Below are 16828 nucleotides of genomic sequence, written 5' to 3'. Positions count from 1 at the left end.
TGACGTTTAGCAATGGGAGCGCGCAAGGTGGAAGCATCTGGATCGCTCGCTTGCGCTTTCCGGCAACCTATTAGATGTCGATCCTGGATTTGTCCGCTATCCGGTCTAGTGCACTTCTGGCTAGAGTGCGCCCCGGTGCTTACTGCGCACCACCCTAGTGCGAGGGATCTTCTAGCCGCACGTGAAAGCCGCCCTTTCTGCAGTAGGGATTTGGGACTTTGATGTTATTCCTTTGAGCTTGAATTACGAGAATATATATTGGTTTGATTTGTTATTGTAAGATGATAAGTTTTTAATATTTTACTTTTGAGTAAATTATATTAATTATTAGTTTGAGATCAGATTTAATAATAGAAATTATCTATCTATTTTTATAAATTATAATAAACACTCTTACTATTACTATTATAAAGAGATATATAGTAAAAGATTATTTTAATTATATTTTTTAAACTCCCTCCCCCTAAGAAATAATGACTTTGAGAGTGAATTCCATTGTAACTTTGTCTACTTTATTTGCTTATTGGCATAGCTAAAATAATCAAATTAGTTGGAATCAACCAAAAAGATAAAGAAAGCATATTTCAAAAGTTAAACGAAATTATAAATATAGTTGGGTTTGATTTCATAACAAATAAGAATGAAAAAAGTTGGGTTCGGGTTTCACCTGTTTTGTGTTTATCTTTAATTGGGATATGAGTCCACTTATATTAGACGATTAATATTTTGTAATATTAATCAATAATTTTATATTTAACCAATCATAAGAAAAAATTAAATAATAATTTATCAAATATTGTATCTAATTAAATATTTTTCATTATCTTATCTCTTGCTTTTGATATGTTGTGAGTTTTAAACCTTATCTCCAATTCCAACTAAAAAAATGGGAATACCTAACTCACCCTTTGCTTAAAACAAAAAACAAAAAATCCCTCTCTTCCAATAAAAAAATAGGCGAAACACATAGTTTTTGCTGTGCACAAGAAAAATAAACATTAATTATTTAAGTTTTAATGGTATTATAGAATGGATATAATTAAAATTTTAAATAAAAAATTAAGATATGACAAATTGAATATTATATTTTAATTTTTCTCAGTATAACTATTAAGTTTTGGTTTTTGTTAAAATTCAATGAGAATTGACATGATATGTACTAATATATATCCTATAATTATGTGATTATGAAGTTTAAGTTAATTTTAATATCAAGTGATATAAGAATTTATATTCATGTATATCGGACAATTTTTGTTAATAAAATATGATGAAAAATTAAAAGGTAAACTAAAATTTAAAAGTTAAAATTTAGTGTTATAAGGATAAAATTCAAAACACAATAATTAATTTGTTACTAAATACAAAATTCAAGATCAAATACTATAATTTACTTGAAAAATTATAAACTTTAGAATTTATTATAAAATTAATACAATGACCAAAATTTAACCATTTTTTGGGTAACTAATCCTAAAAAATATAATTATAATATATATATATATATATATATATATTTACCTTGTCGATGGAATGGGAAAATATCATGGCACCAAATTTGCATCACCAGATTCGTAGTAGTGGCAAACTGGAATATGAAAGGAGGATAAAACCACTGGCGTAATGGTCGGTCAATCGCGACACGCGTCCCCACGTGATTGGGGAAGAACAGATGGGAATGGTAGCGGCCTTTGCACAATCCCACGTATCGAAGCACATTGTCAACCATAAAACAAATAAAACAAAGAACGCGTGCGCCTGCCACTTGCCATATATGGCAAGTGCCGACGGCTAAATGGTATTTATTAATTTAATGGACAGCCAATAATGGAAGTGGGTTGGTGAGATTTAGATTAGTTGTTTAAACAAGGATTCAGACACATACTTAAGATAATATTTATGCATTGATATGTTACGTTTTATATTATATTAATTAATTTAAAAGAAGAGATAAGCTTTTTTATTTGGGTATTAAGACGACAACGCATCACTCGTAGCACTTGTACTTCTGCTTTAATTTACAATATAATTAAACTATTATTGGGATACATACAGTTTGTGTGATACCATAAGTCATTGAATTAATGGTTTAATAATCCATAAATACTATAAAAAAAGGTTATTTATAAATTATTATTTTTTACTTTGAGGCAAAAGGAGAAAGAGAGAGAGAGAGAGAGGGGATTGTCATTGTTCCCTTCAATTTTTACTTTATTTATTTTGCCATAATTTTTAATTTTTTTCATAGAGGAAACTTTGATCTCTATTTATAAGTCGATGATGCCTCCAAAGAGGTTTTTATTGTAGTTACTGTACGCATAATTGTTTTGTAAAATTAATAACTTAAATATTATTTTATTCAATTGAGAATAAAATATATTGTCACTTGTAGCCATTGATTTTTTTTTTTTATTTTTTATAGTTGTGTATGTATTAAAAAGACTGAGTTGAGTAGTGACCAAATCTTCAATTTGTGTACGACAAAGTGAATTGAATATATCAACCACCATTCATCTATTTATAAACTATGAATTTTAGAATTGGAGAAGAATTTATATAAATTCAGGTAAATATCAAAAAGATTTCAAATCTTTTTACGAATTTGCAACTTTATCCAATCATTTTAATTTTGATAATTATATCCCAATCGATTTAATTGAATATAATTTTATCCAATATCTAAAATCAATTTAGAAGGCATGTGTCAATACTAAAGTGGCATATCATGTGTTATTTAATAATAATATTTATAAAATTTACATGTATACATAAGTAAAAAAAAAAAAAAAATCATCATTGTGTCACCATAGTTAGTTATGTGATTGTTCACATTATTTTTTATTTTTTTAATTTACTTATACATATAAATTTTATAAATATTATTATTAAATGACATCTAATATGACACGTTAACATTAACACACTATTTCTAAATCAATTTTTAAATAAAATTACACTCCATTGAGATATAATTGTTAAATTAAAATAATTGAATAAAGTTACAAATTTACAAAAAAAAAAAAAAAAATTGAGTTTTTTTTTTTTTTTTTTTTACTATTTACCAATTAAATTCTTATTTTTACTGCTTTGTAACTAGCTTTAGTTTTATACTTTATATCTCACTTATTATATTAGTAAGATAGACCCATATCACACATTTCATGGGTGGCTTTAGTGATAAGAATCCATATCACAATTTTAATAAGCTCTATCAAAATAATATTTTCAAAATAATATTTAACTTTTTTTATAAATAGAATAATTAACAAATTTTAAATGTGAAAAATAAAGATGCAAAATGATGATACTCGTACACCTCCTCATTGCATGCTCAGTACACAAAAATGAAAATATATTAAAAGATGACAAAAGCATCAATCAAAGTAAAGTAAACAAATAAAATCGAAAAAAAAATGGCATACACAAAGAGAAATAAACCTAATCGTTAATTCTATAAAAATAAAAATAACTAATCTATTCATTTGCTCTGTGTGGTGACTACTCTTTGAACAATGACAATTGTTATTTTTATTGTAGTGTTAAAGTATGTTTGACTGTACACATTTATCATATAAAATGTGTAATTATTACAATATTTTCTATGAAAGTAATCAAACATTCTTAATTTTTCTATAAAAAAATATGTATGATACAAGTATTTAAATATTTTTTTTCATGAAATTTATTTTTTAGGGGAGTGAGGTAGTTTTTATTTTTTAGACAAATATTACCTAAAATTAAATTATAAGCAATGCAATCAAACACACATTTAGTGTTGTTATGTTAGATTGTGTGACATCTCATTGATAATGACAATAATTATAAATGGCCTTACAATAGTATTTGTGTAAATTTTTACAATATATATTGTTATAATGATATATAAAAAATAATATGAAATAATAAATTTTAATGAGATTGATTTTGTATTCTATATTAATGACAAATGACAAATTTAATACCTTATTTGGTGTGGTATATATTAATAGCTATTCTTTAATCACAAAACTTAAAATTTTGGCAGGCATAAATTATATGCAGTGGCTCTTACATTTCAAAAATTATATATATTGTCTATCTCTATCATACAAAAATTGTATCAAATTATCTGAATTTATTAGCATTTAATATAATTTTTCAAAGATAAGATATACACGGAATTTAATAAAACCTAAAGACATAAAGTGCAATTTACTTTAAATTAATTATATTATTATCATATTTATAGTACTTGACAATTTCATAATGTGTAACTTTTGCAATGTCAGAAACGCATCACATTTCTATAACAATATGCACAACCAAAAAAGTAAGATAGGGTTTGAAGTGTGAATTTCTTACTATGATGGGGTTAGTTCAACATAAATTATAATCAGAGGGTCTAAGCGTAAGTGTAATCAATCCATTTATTTCCCACAAACTGGACCGGTCTCCCGGTTCGATTCGGTTCAACAAAATCCTTCTGTCTAAACTAAAACCCTAACCCCCCAAGCCCATCTGAGTTCTCTCCCTGGCGTGTTCTTCTCGCTGTGCATCGTCTTCAGAGGATCGCCTGATTACGGCACTGAATTTACATGTATGTTCAGGTACTATTGATTTGCTTCTATACTTTTAGCCACGTAATTTTCTTATCAGAACTCTCATTTTTCTTTTTCTTTTTTTTTTTTTCTGAATTACAAGCCGATCTCCCATCCGGAGTAACTTTCCCTAGTTTTAATGATTTTAGATTGCTGCCCGCCTGCAAAGCGAGGCATTTTTCGCCTTATCGTCTATCTATTGGAACCAGCCGCCAATTATATTCGACGGCTGCAAATTGTGCGCAAGTTTTGTCCAATGGCGCAGAGGAGGCGAACGGAGAGATTGATTTCGAGTTCCTTTTCCGGTCATGTACGAAAGTCCGCCTCGCTAAGCGCCTCCACGCGCTTCTTATTGTGTCGGGGAATGGCCAAGGCATGTTCATTGCCACTAAACTTGTCAATCTTTATTCCAATCTCGGCTATGTTGCGTTGTCTCGCTCGACGTTTGATCAGATCGCGAAGAGGGATGCCTATACATGGAACTCAATGGTATCGGCCTATGTTCGCAATGGCCAATTCCGTGGAGCTGTGAATTGCTTATATGAAATGTTATCGGGCTCTGAAGTTAGGCCGGACTTTTATACTTTTCCTCCGGTGCTGAAAGCTTGTGCTAATTTGTTAGACGGGAAGAAGTTACATTGCTGGGTGTTTAAATTGGGTTTGCAATGGGATGTCTTTGTGGCTGCGTCTTTGGTCCGCATGTATTGCCGCTTTGGCTTTATTGCTGTTGCATATCAGATATTTGGCGATATGCCATTCAGAGATAGGGGTTCCTGGAATGCGATGATTTCTGGGTTTTGTCAAAACGGCCACGCTGCAGAGGCGTTGGGTGTTTTGGACGAGATGAGGTTAGAGGGAATGGAGATGGATTCTGTCACAATTTCAACTATTCTTCCCTTGTGTGCGCAAATGGATGATATTTTGCATGGATTGCTGGTGCATTTGTATGTCATAAAGCATGGGCTGGAGTTTGATGTGTTTGTGTCCAATGCCTTGATAACCATGTATGCTAAATTTGGAAACTTGGGGCATGCACAGAAGGTATTTGATGAAATGGTGGTCAGAGATTTGGTTTCATGGAACTCAATTATTGCTGCATACGAGCAGAATGGCAATCCGGAAACTGCATTAAATTTTTTTGGCAACATGCAGTTTAATAGAGTTCAGCCTGATATGCTGACACTGGTGAGCTTGGCTTCTAGTGTTGCTCAATCTAGGGACTGCCAAACAAGCAAATCTATTCATGGTTTTGTCCTTAGGAGATGTTGGATTATGGAAGATGTTGTCATTGGAAATGCAGTTGTGGACATGTATGCAAAGTTGGGTAATATTGATTCTGCACGTAGAGTTTTTGAAGAAATTCCTTTAAAAGATGTGGTTTCTTGGAACACTATGATATCAGGCTATGGTCAGAATGGCCTTGCAACTGAGGCCATTGAAATATTCCGAATGATGGAAGGGTGTCAGGATATAACACCTAACCAAGGGACTTGGGTAAGCATTTTACCAGCTTGCTCACACCTAGGGGCCTTGAAACTGGGTATGAGAATTCATGGACGAATTTTAAAAGCAAGTTGCCACGTAGATGTCTATGTTGCTACCTGCCTTATTGACCTGTATGGAAAATGTGGGAGACTGGGTGATGCAATGTCCTTATTTTATGAAGTTCCCAGGATAAGTTCAGTTACTTGGAATGCTTTAATATCCTGTCATGGGATTCATGGGCATGGTGAGACTTCTATGCAGCTTTTCAAAGCTATGCGGGATGTAGGGGTAAAGCCTGATCATGTAACTTTTGTATCTCTGTTGTCCTCTTGTAGCCATTCGGGCTTAGTTGATCAAGGGCAATGGTGCTTTCATGTGATGCAGCAAGAGTACAGAATTGAACCTGGTTTGAAGCATTATGGCTGCATGGTAGATCTGCTTGGTAGAGCTGGATATTTAGAAAAGGCATACTGTTTTATCAAAAGTATGCCTTTGCAACCTGATGCTTCAATTTGGGGTGCTCTTCTTGGAGCTTGTAGAATCCATGGAAATATTGAACTGGGTAAGTTTGCTTCAGATCGCTTGTTTGAAGTTGATATCGAGAATGTTGGATACTATGTTTTATTGTCAAATATATATGCAAATGTTGGAAAATGGGAGGGAGTGAATGAAGTGAGATCATTGGCCAGAGATAGGGGATTGAAGAAGACTCCTGGTTGGAGCTCAATTGAGCTGAACAATAGGATAGAAGTCTTTTATACTGGAAATCAATCTCATCCACATTGTGAGGAGATCTATAAGGAGTTGGAGACTTTAACTGCTAAAATGAAGAGCATTGGCTATATTCCAGATTATAGCTTTGTGTTGCAGGACGTTGAAGACAATGAAAAGGAGCATATCCTTATGGGTCATAGTGAGAGATTAGCTATTGCATATGGAATTATTAGCACCCCTCCTAAAACTCTTATTCAAATCTTCAAGAATTTGCGGGTTTGTGGAGATTGCCACAATGCAACTAAATTTGTATCAATGATTACAGAGAGGGAGATTATAGTGAGGGATTCTAATCGCTTCCACCACTTCAAAGATGGCATTTGTTCTTGTGGGGATTATTGGTGACATGGATTATATGTAGGTATTCAGAAATTTGACAATTTGGATAATTGTCATTAAATTGTTCCGGGTCAGAAGATCAACCACTAAGATCATATCAATCATTCTGATGACTAGTGGTTCTAGAACTTGTGGCTTTGCTTGTATTTCCTCTAGGTTTTTTGGACAAGCCTATATATTGCAGATACCATTAGCAGTGGGTTTTGAGACGGGGATATGGTTGAAATCACCAGAAATTGGTTCGGGAGCTTGTGGTTTTGCTTGAAGTTTCTCTGGGTTTATTTGGACATGCCTACAGCTTGCAGCTAGCAGTGGGTTCTGCAACAGGATGTGGGTGGGAAAAAGAACCAAAAAAAAGACACGACCCTTGCCCTCAATTATTGCATTTGAACATTTCTGGGAGAGCCTTCACAAGGGAAAATAGATAAGAATGTGTTATTTCCAATTGAGGGTTAATGGGCTATAAGAAAATTCTGGAGTTTGACCCTGATGAGCATGAAGAGTGGCTAATCATGATATTGCTCTTGAAGAATTAGAAGCAGATGCTAACAACAAAAGTCACAAGTCTTAATCCCACCACGTAGGTCGACAGCATAAATTCTAGACTTCCAGTTAATTTTATCTGCTTTGAACTAGATTCATGGATTTTGAAAAATTAGAAGCAGTCCAAAGAATTTAAAACAACCGTGGTGATAATATTAAGATGGCCGAAATTCAGTTCCATGCTCAGATGATGAAGAATCGGATGAAGAGGAAGAAGAAAAGACAAGCAAGGATTAACTTGTGAAGTCTTTGAACAACAATATATATAGTATGTAGGATTTTAAGGAAGGTTACTAAAAACTAATGAGAATTGAACTAGCTTGTAACTTTGTGTTACGCTGTTGTAACTTGTAAAGTTGCAGTGTAGAGTGAACTTATCCGGGGTAGTGGCCCTCCCGGGCAGTGGTTCTACATGACCACCAAGATCTACTAGGAAAATTATGGAAACTGCTTTATGCAGCAGAACTCCATGATTCATCACCTCCAGATAATGTGGCAAAGTTATGTTTGCCTATTTACATAGCCATAATACGTTCAACCGATGAGGACATGACCACCCTTTTGGCTAAAGGAAAACTCCAAGGACACATCTTATCCATCAAATTTTATTTTTTTCTCTTCTATTACAGTTGGCTTATGAGTTATGATGCAAGTGCAATACTAGGACCAGTATTTGAATTGATGAGAAATATGGAAGTTTTGGTTCCTTTGGTTCTGAGTTTGAATCGGGGTCATCATTCCCTGGTGAGGTGAATGAAGTGAAACTGAAAATCATTTGACAGACGATACAAAGAAGCATATGGTGAAGAATGTGTCAAGGGTACCAGTCAAGTAAAGCTTCGTGAAGCAGGTTAGTTGCGTAGCATATCCAATTTCATAATTTATATCGCACTAGTCGTAGTGTCGCATCCCTGTATTTATTGGAAGACTGGCGGACAGGCAGAGAGGGACGGCAGCATTATCATGTTCCTGTCGTCCGCGAAGGGATCGCGAGAAAGACCATCGGGAGCTCAACACGCGTCGCGTCCTGACCGCGACTATTACCAGTCTGTACCCAGCAGGACTGCGCTGAAACCAACTTCACACGATCACGGAGAGGAGAGTGTCCCATGTGATACTTGCGCAACTTCCACGTCGACGTTTCCTATTGTACGTGACCGACGTTGGTCCCATCAGTTGAAATCCAACATCATGGGATGTTGGATTTTCATTCGCTTCCAAGCGCATGATCATGGGAAGGCTCGAGATTACCATTCTAATTATAACAAAACACAACGCCAAATCACATGAAATGCTTGGTTCGCATGTAATGTTATATTATTATTGTTAAATTTAGAAAGAATTATTATGTATTTTTTTATTAGTTTAATTGATTTTTTTTGTTAATGATTAAAACAAAAAATACATAATAATTCTTCTCATATTTAATAATATTTCTTCACAATATTAATAAACATAACATCATGCATTACCAATATATCTACAAATTAATTTTACTGGAGGGCTATGTTAGGTTAAAGGTGAATTTGTGGACATAGTATTTCTGATATTCTATTTATATTAATATGACGTAAAAGAGCTCAAAGTTAATTTACATTCGGCTTCTAATATGGAAAGGACACAGATTAAACTTTTTCTACACTATGATGTTTTTTCATTACCATTAGAATTTAAAAAAAATTCAAGACAAATTAGACAATTAAGCTACATATTATTTGATGCATTTAATTATAATAGCCTAGCATTATTTTCCTTAGGTCTGTGGAATGATATATGCAATTATCATACTAATTCTAACTAATACAAAGCATAAAATTTGTTTTAAGTTGATAATACAGAACAATCTAAATTAGAAATGTTAATTTGACAATTATTAGTCATCTTATCTGGGTAGGAAAATATCTAATTTCAACATAAATTTTATGTACGGATAAACTAGATCAAACTTGTTAAAGGTTTCACCTAAATTTTTGTTACTTAAATGAGTTGAACTTCATGTATTTCAAAACTTGTTTTTTTTTTGGTAATTGGATAGATTTAATTACAAAAATACCAAATTATTCAAGCTTAGATAAAAATTGACTAACTTGTTTGGTGTCGGTGTTACTTTTACCCGTTTTGCTGTTTTCTATTCATATTCTTCTCAATGTATGGTATATATAATTCTATTTGTACAAGAGTCTTACTATCAATGTCTTCCCAACTAATCAGAGAAACAAGATCATTTTGGATACCTGGTTCTCAAATATTAGGAGCATATGGAGGTAAGATACTCCAAGCTGCAGTTTGCACAACCAACACCTGCACAATGCACATCAAATAAAAGCTTAGAATAATGAACTTTGAAATTTATCACTTTCTCTTCACAGGATTTATTGATATTGATCAGACAGAAATCATCAAGAAATTGCATGTTGACATATTTTGCAAGTTTCTGAAACTAAATAATTAAAGTGCATGTTGACATATCTTGCAAGTTGCTGAAACTCGCAGAGCAAATCACTGTCAAAGAATGCTAGCATGCCCTTCATCGGCAGCCATACACACCAACTGTTGAGCAAATTGGCTACACATAATGAAAGTAGATCATTGATTAGAGGTTCCAGCTTCTGAAACCATTTCTGGTAAATGTTTGGTTCTCTACGTAATCGGGTACTACTCTATTATGACATAATAATGTGCAGCAGTACATCTGCCTAATTATAATCCCATTTCTAGTGGAACTAGCTCTCAGGTGTAAGCTAATCTTTGAACACTAGATAGCCTAGATTATTCTCTATCCACATCCCAGCTCTTCACTATATAAACACCTCTCCGCACCACTAAATTTTGAACTAACATAAACACCGTATTTCTGCGACATCAACGGCTCAGCCATAGAAATTTTCCCTTGGGGGAAGAGGTGCTTGCTCGTGACACGGGCGATGTCTACTTTTATGTACATCCTGCTCTTTCTCTGTTCTCTCTTTTCATATTTTTATTCAAAGAAACAGAAGAGAAAACCAAAACAAAAGGCTAAACTTCCCCCGGGAACAATGGGATGGCCTTACATAGGAGAGACTCTCCAACTCTACTCCCAAGACCCAGATGACTTCTTTACTAAGAAGCAGAGAAGGTAATTAAACACCATCTTTAGATGCTACCCTTAATCTCTTACTCTCCCATGCAAGCTTTTCTTTGAATAGGTTCCTAACATCCTTAGTGCTGCTAATTTCTATATTCAGATACGGGAACATATTCAAAATACGCTTTCATGGCTGCCCTTGCATCATGCTAGCTTCCCCTGACGCTGCACGGTTTGTGCTGGTGACTCATGCCCACTTGTTCAAGCCTACATACCCCAAAAGTAAAGAGATGATGATTGGCTCTTCTGCACTATTTTTTCACCAAGGTGACTACCATATTCGCCTGAGAAAGCTGGTTCAGAGTTCATTGTCTCCAGAAGCAATCAGAAAATTTACTTGTGATATTGGAGCCATTGCCATCTCTGCGTTGGAGTCATGGGCCAGTGGAGAAGTTATCAAGACCTTCCATGCAATGAAGAAGGTTAGTTTGGCACCAGCAGTTTAATGTAGATTTTATAGAATGCATGCTTAGTATCTGAAACTCATGCTATTTTGGTTACCTAAGTTAATCGATGATGTGGGGTCGTGATCATATTGTCTGTGTCCACATCTTACTCTACTGCACTTCCTTTATACTCTTTTAGATTCTGCTTCTAATACATTGGAGTTCTATTCTATTGATCTTCTACAGTACTCTTTCGAAGTTGGCATTCTCTCTGTGCTTGGTCACCTGGACAGAAAATATAGGGAAGAGCTAATAGAGAACTACTGCATAATGGACAAGGGTTACAATTCTTTCCAACCAAATTTACCAGGAACCGCATATAATAAAGCAATCCTGGTAAGTAAAGTTCTTATTCTTTTGCACATTTGGTTTTATACGTTTTTTGGACAGACCTTTTCTCTAAAGCTTGCCCTGTGATTAATTCTTCAAGGCACGAAAAAGGCTAGGTCAATTGCTGAGTGAGATAATTTCAGAGAGGAAGGAGAAAAGGCTGCTGGAGAAGGACCTATTGGGTCATTTCCTGAACTTCAGAGATGAAAAGGAGCAGAAATTGACTGAGGTGCAAATTGCCGATAACATCATTGGGGTGCTATTCGCTGCACAAGATACAACAGCTAGTGCCCTGACATTCATTGTCAAATACCTCCACGATGACCAAAAACTTCTAGAGGCTGTTAAGGTAACAAAACCAACCAGGGCCTACAAACTCCATTTCCGGCATTTCATGAACTAGGGATACAAAACCTTGGGTCATCACTCAAAAGTATATTGAAGCTAAAGCTTTTGGGCTCTTAAACTCAAAGTAGCATGCCCAAAACCTATTCATTACACTCTTGATAAGGGATTAGTTCATTGATATAAGGTCTCTCCATAAATGTTAGTTCTTTTCATTTGCAGTTTTAGTACAACTTTCTTGTTGCAGGCAGAGCAGAAGGCGATACATGAATTGAACGATGCAGGAAACAGACCTTTGACATGGGCTCAGACTAGAAATATGCCATTCACGTATAGGGTATGCAATCTCACACTTTCTATATTATGTTTGAGAGCATATTCTTGACAGAATGTTCCCCTTTTTTCTTTTTTTTTTCAGTAACTAACTTGACAGAATGTTCATCTAAGTCATATTTACTTGTATTTTCAGGTTATACTGGAGACCTTAAGGACGGCAAGTATAATTTCTTTCGCCTTTCGGGAAGCAGTGGTTAATGTAGAATATGGAGGTAAGGACTTAAAGAGAAGTTTAAATGGTCAGTCTAAGAGCCTTTAGGCTAGTCTAAGATTCATGGATCTTTTTTTATATTTGACAGGATGCCTAATTCCAAAAGGTTGGAAGGTGATGCCATTGTTCAGGAATATCCACCACAACCCTGAATTCTTTTCTGAACCCCAAAACTTTGATCCATCAAGATTTGAGGTGTGTCATAATGAAGCTGTTAAGTCTAAGTAGCTTCTCTCCCTCCCTCTCTCTTGCCTGAAAGCAGTCTCAGGTTTCCTTAAAACAATACTAGTTTTTGGTTGTGGTGGATTCTGCAGGTTGCTCCCAAACCAAATACTTTTATGCCATTTGGCAATGGGGTACATGCTTGTCCAGGGAATGAGCTTGCCAAACTGCAGATTCTTATTTTGGTCCATCACCTGGTTACCAAGTTCAGGTATGACACCCATGGTAAAATTTTTGTCCCCCGTGAGAAAAGGAAGAAAAGAAATCCATATCCTCAGGATCATCTAGGATACAGCAAGACACAATAAAAATTCTCTTAACACTACAGCCATTAGACAGCGTCATTGCTTACAAAGAAAAGTAAAAAGAGATAGAAGATTTTTGGCTAAGAAAGTACTTATCAAAATTAGGTCAGTAAACATTGCTCTCAAGAGTCAGAATGAAAAAGATAATGTTGATTGGCTGTTCCCATTTGGCGCCATGTGATTGATTCTGGTTGCAGGTGGGAAGTGGTGGCTTCCCGAGGTGGAATTGAGTATAGCCCTTTCCCAATCCCTCACCAAGGGCTACCGGCCATGTTTTGGAAAGATTTTAGCACCAAATAAGTGGGTTTCTAGCAGAAGATGATACCCTGTTCGGCTCAAATTTACTTTCACTTAGCATGATACAAAATCAGTAGCAGAACAACAGTTTGTCTTGGAGCAGCATTTCATGCCTATTAATCATATATTCCTGTCCAAGACTTAATGAGTGAGTTGCATTTCCATATAAGATTCAAGATAATCATATATTCCTGTCTAAGACTTAATGAGTGAGAGTTGCATTACCATATAGGATTCAAGATTTTCAACTCCCTCATCCCTCCTGCATTTTTATGGGTCTGTCATTTGTCTCCATCTCATTTCCTACCTATATTAATATTAATTGCATAAGTTGTACTTCATGATTATGACTATAACTGTGTAATAAAAGAGGAGTACTATGTCTTATTTAACGCTAGATTCCTCTTCATTTTTCAAGAATGTGTCTTGCAGTAAAGTCTCACTGGTGCTGGTATAAGAAATGTATGAACTCAACCCTACAAGCATTAGCTAAAAAAAAAAAGAAGTTTAGGCTCAAGCATGTTGCTCTAAAGAAGCAAACTTGTATTATCAATCCACTAAATGAAAGAAGAATAAAAGGTACTTTCTTCTACAGAAAGTACTTCCACATAAAGTACATGGGGAAGAAATTAACTAACTATTGGCATTTCTCCTGTGCTAGAGAAAACCCATGTACAGAAGCTCCTTGCAAGTTCAAAATAATACAGAAGTCATGGACCTACGTAAAATAGATGAAATTCTTCAACTGAAGGTAGTTCCACCACATAACTAGAAGAAGACTACAGAGTACGGCATTCATTTGTTGACAAAATAGTCTAAAATAAGACCTCAATCAAATGAATACACTTCTACTTCTTTTTTTTTCTTTTTTTCTTTTTTTGGGATAGGTAATGGGAAAAAGAGGAATTTTCACACGGCATAAGTGGAGCTAAATAGAGACCAAATAAGCATTTGAATAAACATACTTTCCTCATCAACAATGTTATGAAAATTGTCACTCAGCTTTTTGCGTCATGAAATTCGTATGTCGTGGATACATCATTCATCATCATTACAACATGCTGTTAATTTACAGGGAAATGGGCAAATCATTGCCACCACTAAAGAGCCATCAACGTGATGCAATTAGCATAGTCGCCATTAGGTCCTTAGAATGAAACATAAATGATAAATACGTGGTAAGGTTCTCATGATAGGCTCATCAGTCATCAGTCATCACAATCATTACAATAAACAACTGCCGCTCTAAACTCTGAAATTAATATCATCAACTACATGGAAAAAAGACTATAAGGAAAAGAATGTGCTCTCAAAAATTTCTTCTCAATATTTCCGCTAATTTAAAAGGCAGTACATTCTGATAATAGAGATGTAGTGTCTGAGTATTTGGAAAGAGTGATTCCTGTATTGGCAAAACTTCACAAGGGCACATACTTGGTAGTTCTTATACAGATTCACCGAAACTAATCTACAATTATATGATTCAGATTCATAAAACAAATTTGCAGGCATCAAAATTAACCTCACTGTGACCGTAATAGCATTTAATGAACCTACCATGAATATTTTGAATACTAATAAGAAAGATGAGGAGATAATTAAGCCGTTTACTTTTCATTTATGGACTAGGTTTGTCACTAAAACTAATTGAAACACAGAGAATCTCATCTTGTAACAAATGCTCTTTTCACAATAATTTTAAGCACCTTCTACATATGTAATATTTCTTTCAGTACCTATCACATTTGAATTGAACAAGCTGGCAATACTTCATGCTCTAGAAACCATTGCCTTCTGTTCTTTCCCAAAATGGCTCAACAGATCACATGAAAACCATATTCATAATCAGTCTTAATTACAGAAGGATCACGAATCTTCGCATGTGCGACAAAAGGATTGGATGTGGTTCAGATATAGTACAACAACCACAATGTAGCTCTCAGTAAATCAACAATTGCCTCAGTGGCAAATTTTGCTTTCTATACTAATCACAAGCTTTCGATCTTCAGTGTCTTAAGTTACCGGGTGTGTTTCATCCTTGATGTCAGTCTTTTTCATTGACACCGATTTCAATTTCAACAAGATCCTGATTTGTTGAATGCAAAAGACAGGTAAAATTAAGATGAAGTGCAACACTCTCGACAAACCACATGGAAACATTCCACCGCATGCTGCAATAAAAAGATAGAAATGTTTTACACGTAGGCTGTAGCAGCAGTACGCAATCTAGCTACTCAACTGTGCCATTCCAAACAAGAATTAAAGGGCTACGAATTAGTATCTCACAACAGTATTCAAATTCCAATTTTTTCGTGGTCAAAAGCCAAGTTCAGATTGTTATAATGCTCCTGATCCATTTGGACAGATTTTGGATCCATTGGGAACAGCCGGTTCCATGACCTGTTTGAATAGTTAGGAGATCCAAAATAGCTTTTCCCCTTGCTATTTGGAAGATAGAACCAAATAAACTCATTCTGTGAACAGAATGCGGGGTGCACCCGAGATCTAACTTAATTATGTACGTAGGACAAATTGCTTTCCAGAAAATCCCTGAAGATGGTCTCGATAGTACCATTTGGCAAAATGCCAAAGGGCAAATTACCAGTTCCTTCTCTTTTCAGTGGGAGCCACAGCTGACTTGCTCATAAAGCAATTGAGATCAATCCAGCTGCAAATGCAGGTAACTCCAATATAGCACATTAGAAAATCGGGTTAGTTATCACGTAGGATCCAAGTGGGCACAGCACGTGCTAATCTTTCATATTATTATTAGGACATTATGAACATAAATTCTAGAACATTATGAACATAAATTCTTCCTGATGATGCGGTAGCCGATCACCCTCTTCCACCTCTTCCAATGTGCCTGCAATGGAGATGGGGACTCACTCCCCCGGTGAATCTCCGACGATCAAGTCAGATGTCTTTTTTACCAACAAAAATCAGTATAAGTATGCTCCAATTATCAAGAGATGATTCGATCCCTTACCTTTGCTCTTCCCCCTTCTTTTATCCTTGCGTTGAGATCAAGATTCCGGATAGAGATTTTCGAGATCTCTATCCCACTTTTCTTGGAATCCTTATCGATAAGGATTCCTTAATAGTCGTCCTCTCCGAAAAGTTCAGGATAGCTTTCTTCCTCCATCATCTTTGGCGAAAAGATTAGTCCCTAAGACCTCGGGGACTTCCTTACCGAGCATCCTGCCAACTAGCGTGACGATATATATCTGCCACGTGTCCTTCTAGATCCAAACAAGATAGCATCTGCGAAGTACCCCTTAAGCAAACACGTGGCACGACTGCTATAGAACGCCTTTCCAGTGCATGAGAGTAATTACGGATCCGAAGGTATTCTCCTTTATCACTTCCATTCCACAATAAGGGAAAAAAGAAAGGGCACTGAGAGCAAGAGACTTTATATATATATATATATATATATGCACATATGCCCTTTACGTTTAGCTGGACTCTATTTGACTTGCAATGAAAGCACG

At 35.1% G+C, this 16828-nt stretch overlaps 2 protein-coding genes across 2 annotated transcripts; both read left to right on the top strand.

Moving 5' to 3' along the window:
- The first annotated feature begins 4427 nt into the window (after nt 1-4427).
- Nucleotides 4428-9019, top strand: LOC127811996 (pentatricopeptide repeat-containing protein At4g33990). Its single transcript, XM_052352236.1, has 2 exons — nt 4428-4586; nt 4727-9019. Exons 1-2 carry the CDS (start codon nt 4579-4581, stop codon nt 7179-7181), a joined length of 2463 nt encoding a protein of 820 aa, XP_052208196.1. The 5' UTR covers nt 4428-4578; the 3' UTR covers nt 7182-9019.
- A 1623-nt stretch (nt 9020-10642) lies between these two features.
- LOC127812003 (abscisic acid 8'-hydroxylase 4) lies at nt 10643-13722 on the top strand. Its single transcript, XM_052352250.1, has 9 exons — nt 10643-10833; nt 10943-11264; nt 11475-11624; nt 11719-11967; nt 12211-12300; nt 12433-12511; nt 12599-12705; nt 12825-12943; nt 13235-13722. Exons 1-9 carry the CDS (start codon nt 10643-10645, stop codon nt 13335-13337), a joined length of 1410 nt encoding a protein of 469 aa, XP_052208210.1. The 3' UTR covers nt 13338-13722.
- Nucleotides 13723-16828: the final 3106 nt, after the last annotated feature.

This window comes from Diospyros lotus, chromosome 1 (assembly GCF_014633365.1).
Source record: "Diospyros lotus cultivar Yz01 chromosome 1, ASM1463336v1, whole genome shotgun sequence".
Taxonomy (NCBI): Eukaryota; Viridiplantae; Streptophyta; class Magnoliopsida; order Ericales; family Ebenaceae; genus Diospyros; species Diospyros lotus.
The sequence above is the reverse complement of the archived record's forward strand: the minus strand, read 5'-3'. Positions and strand labels throughout refer to the sequence as shown.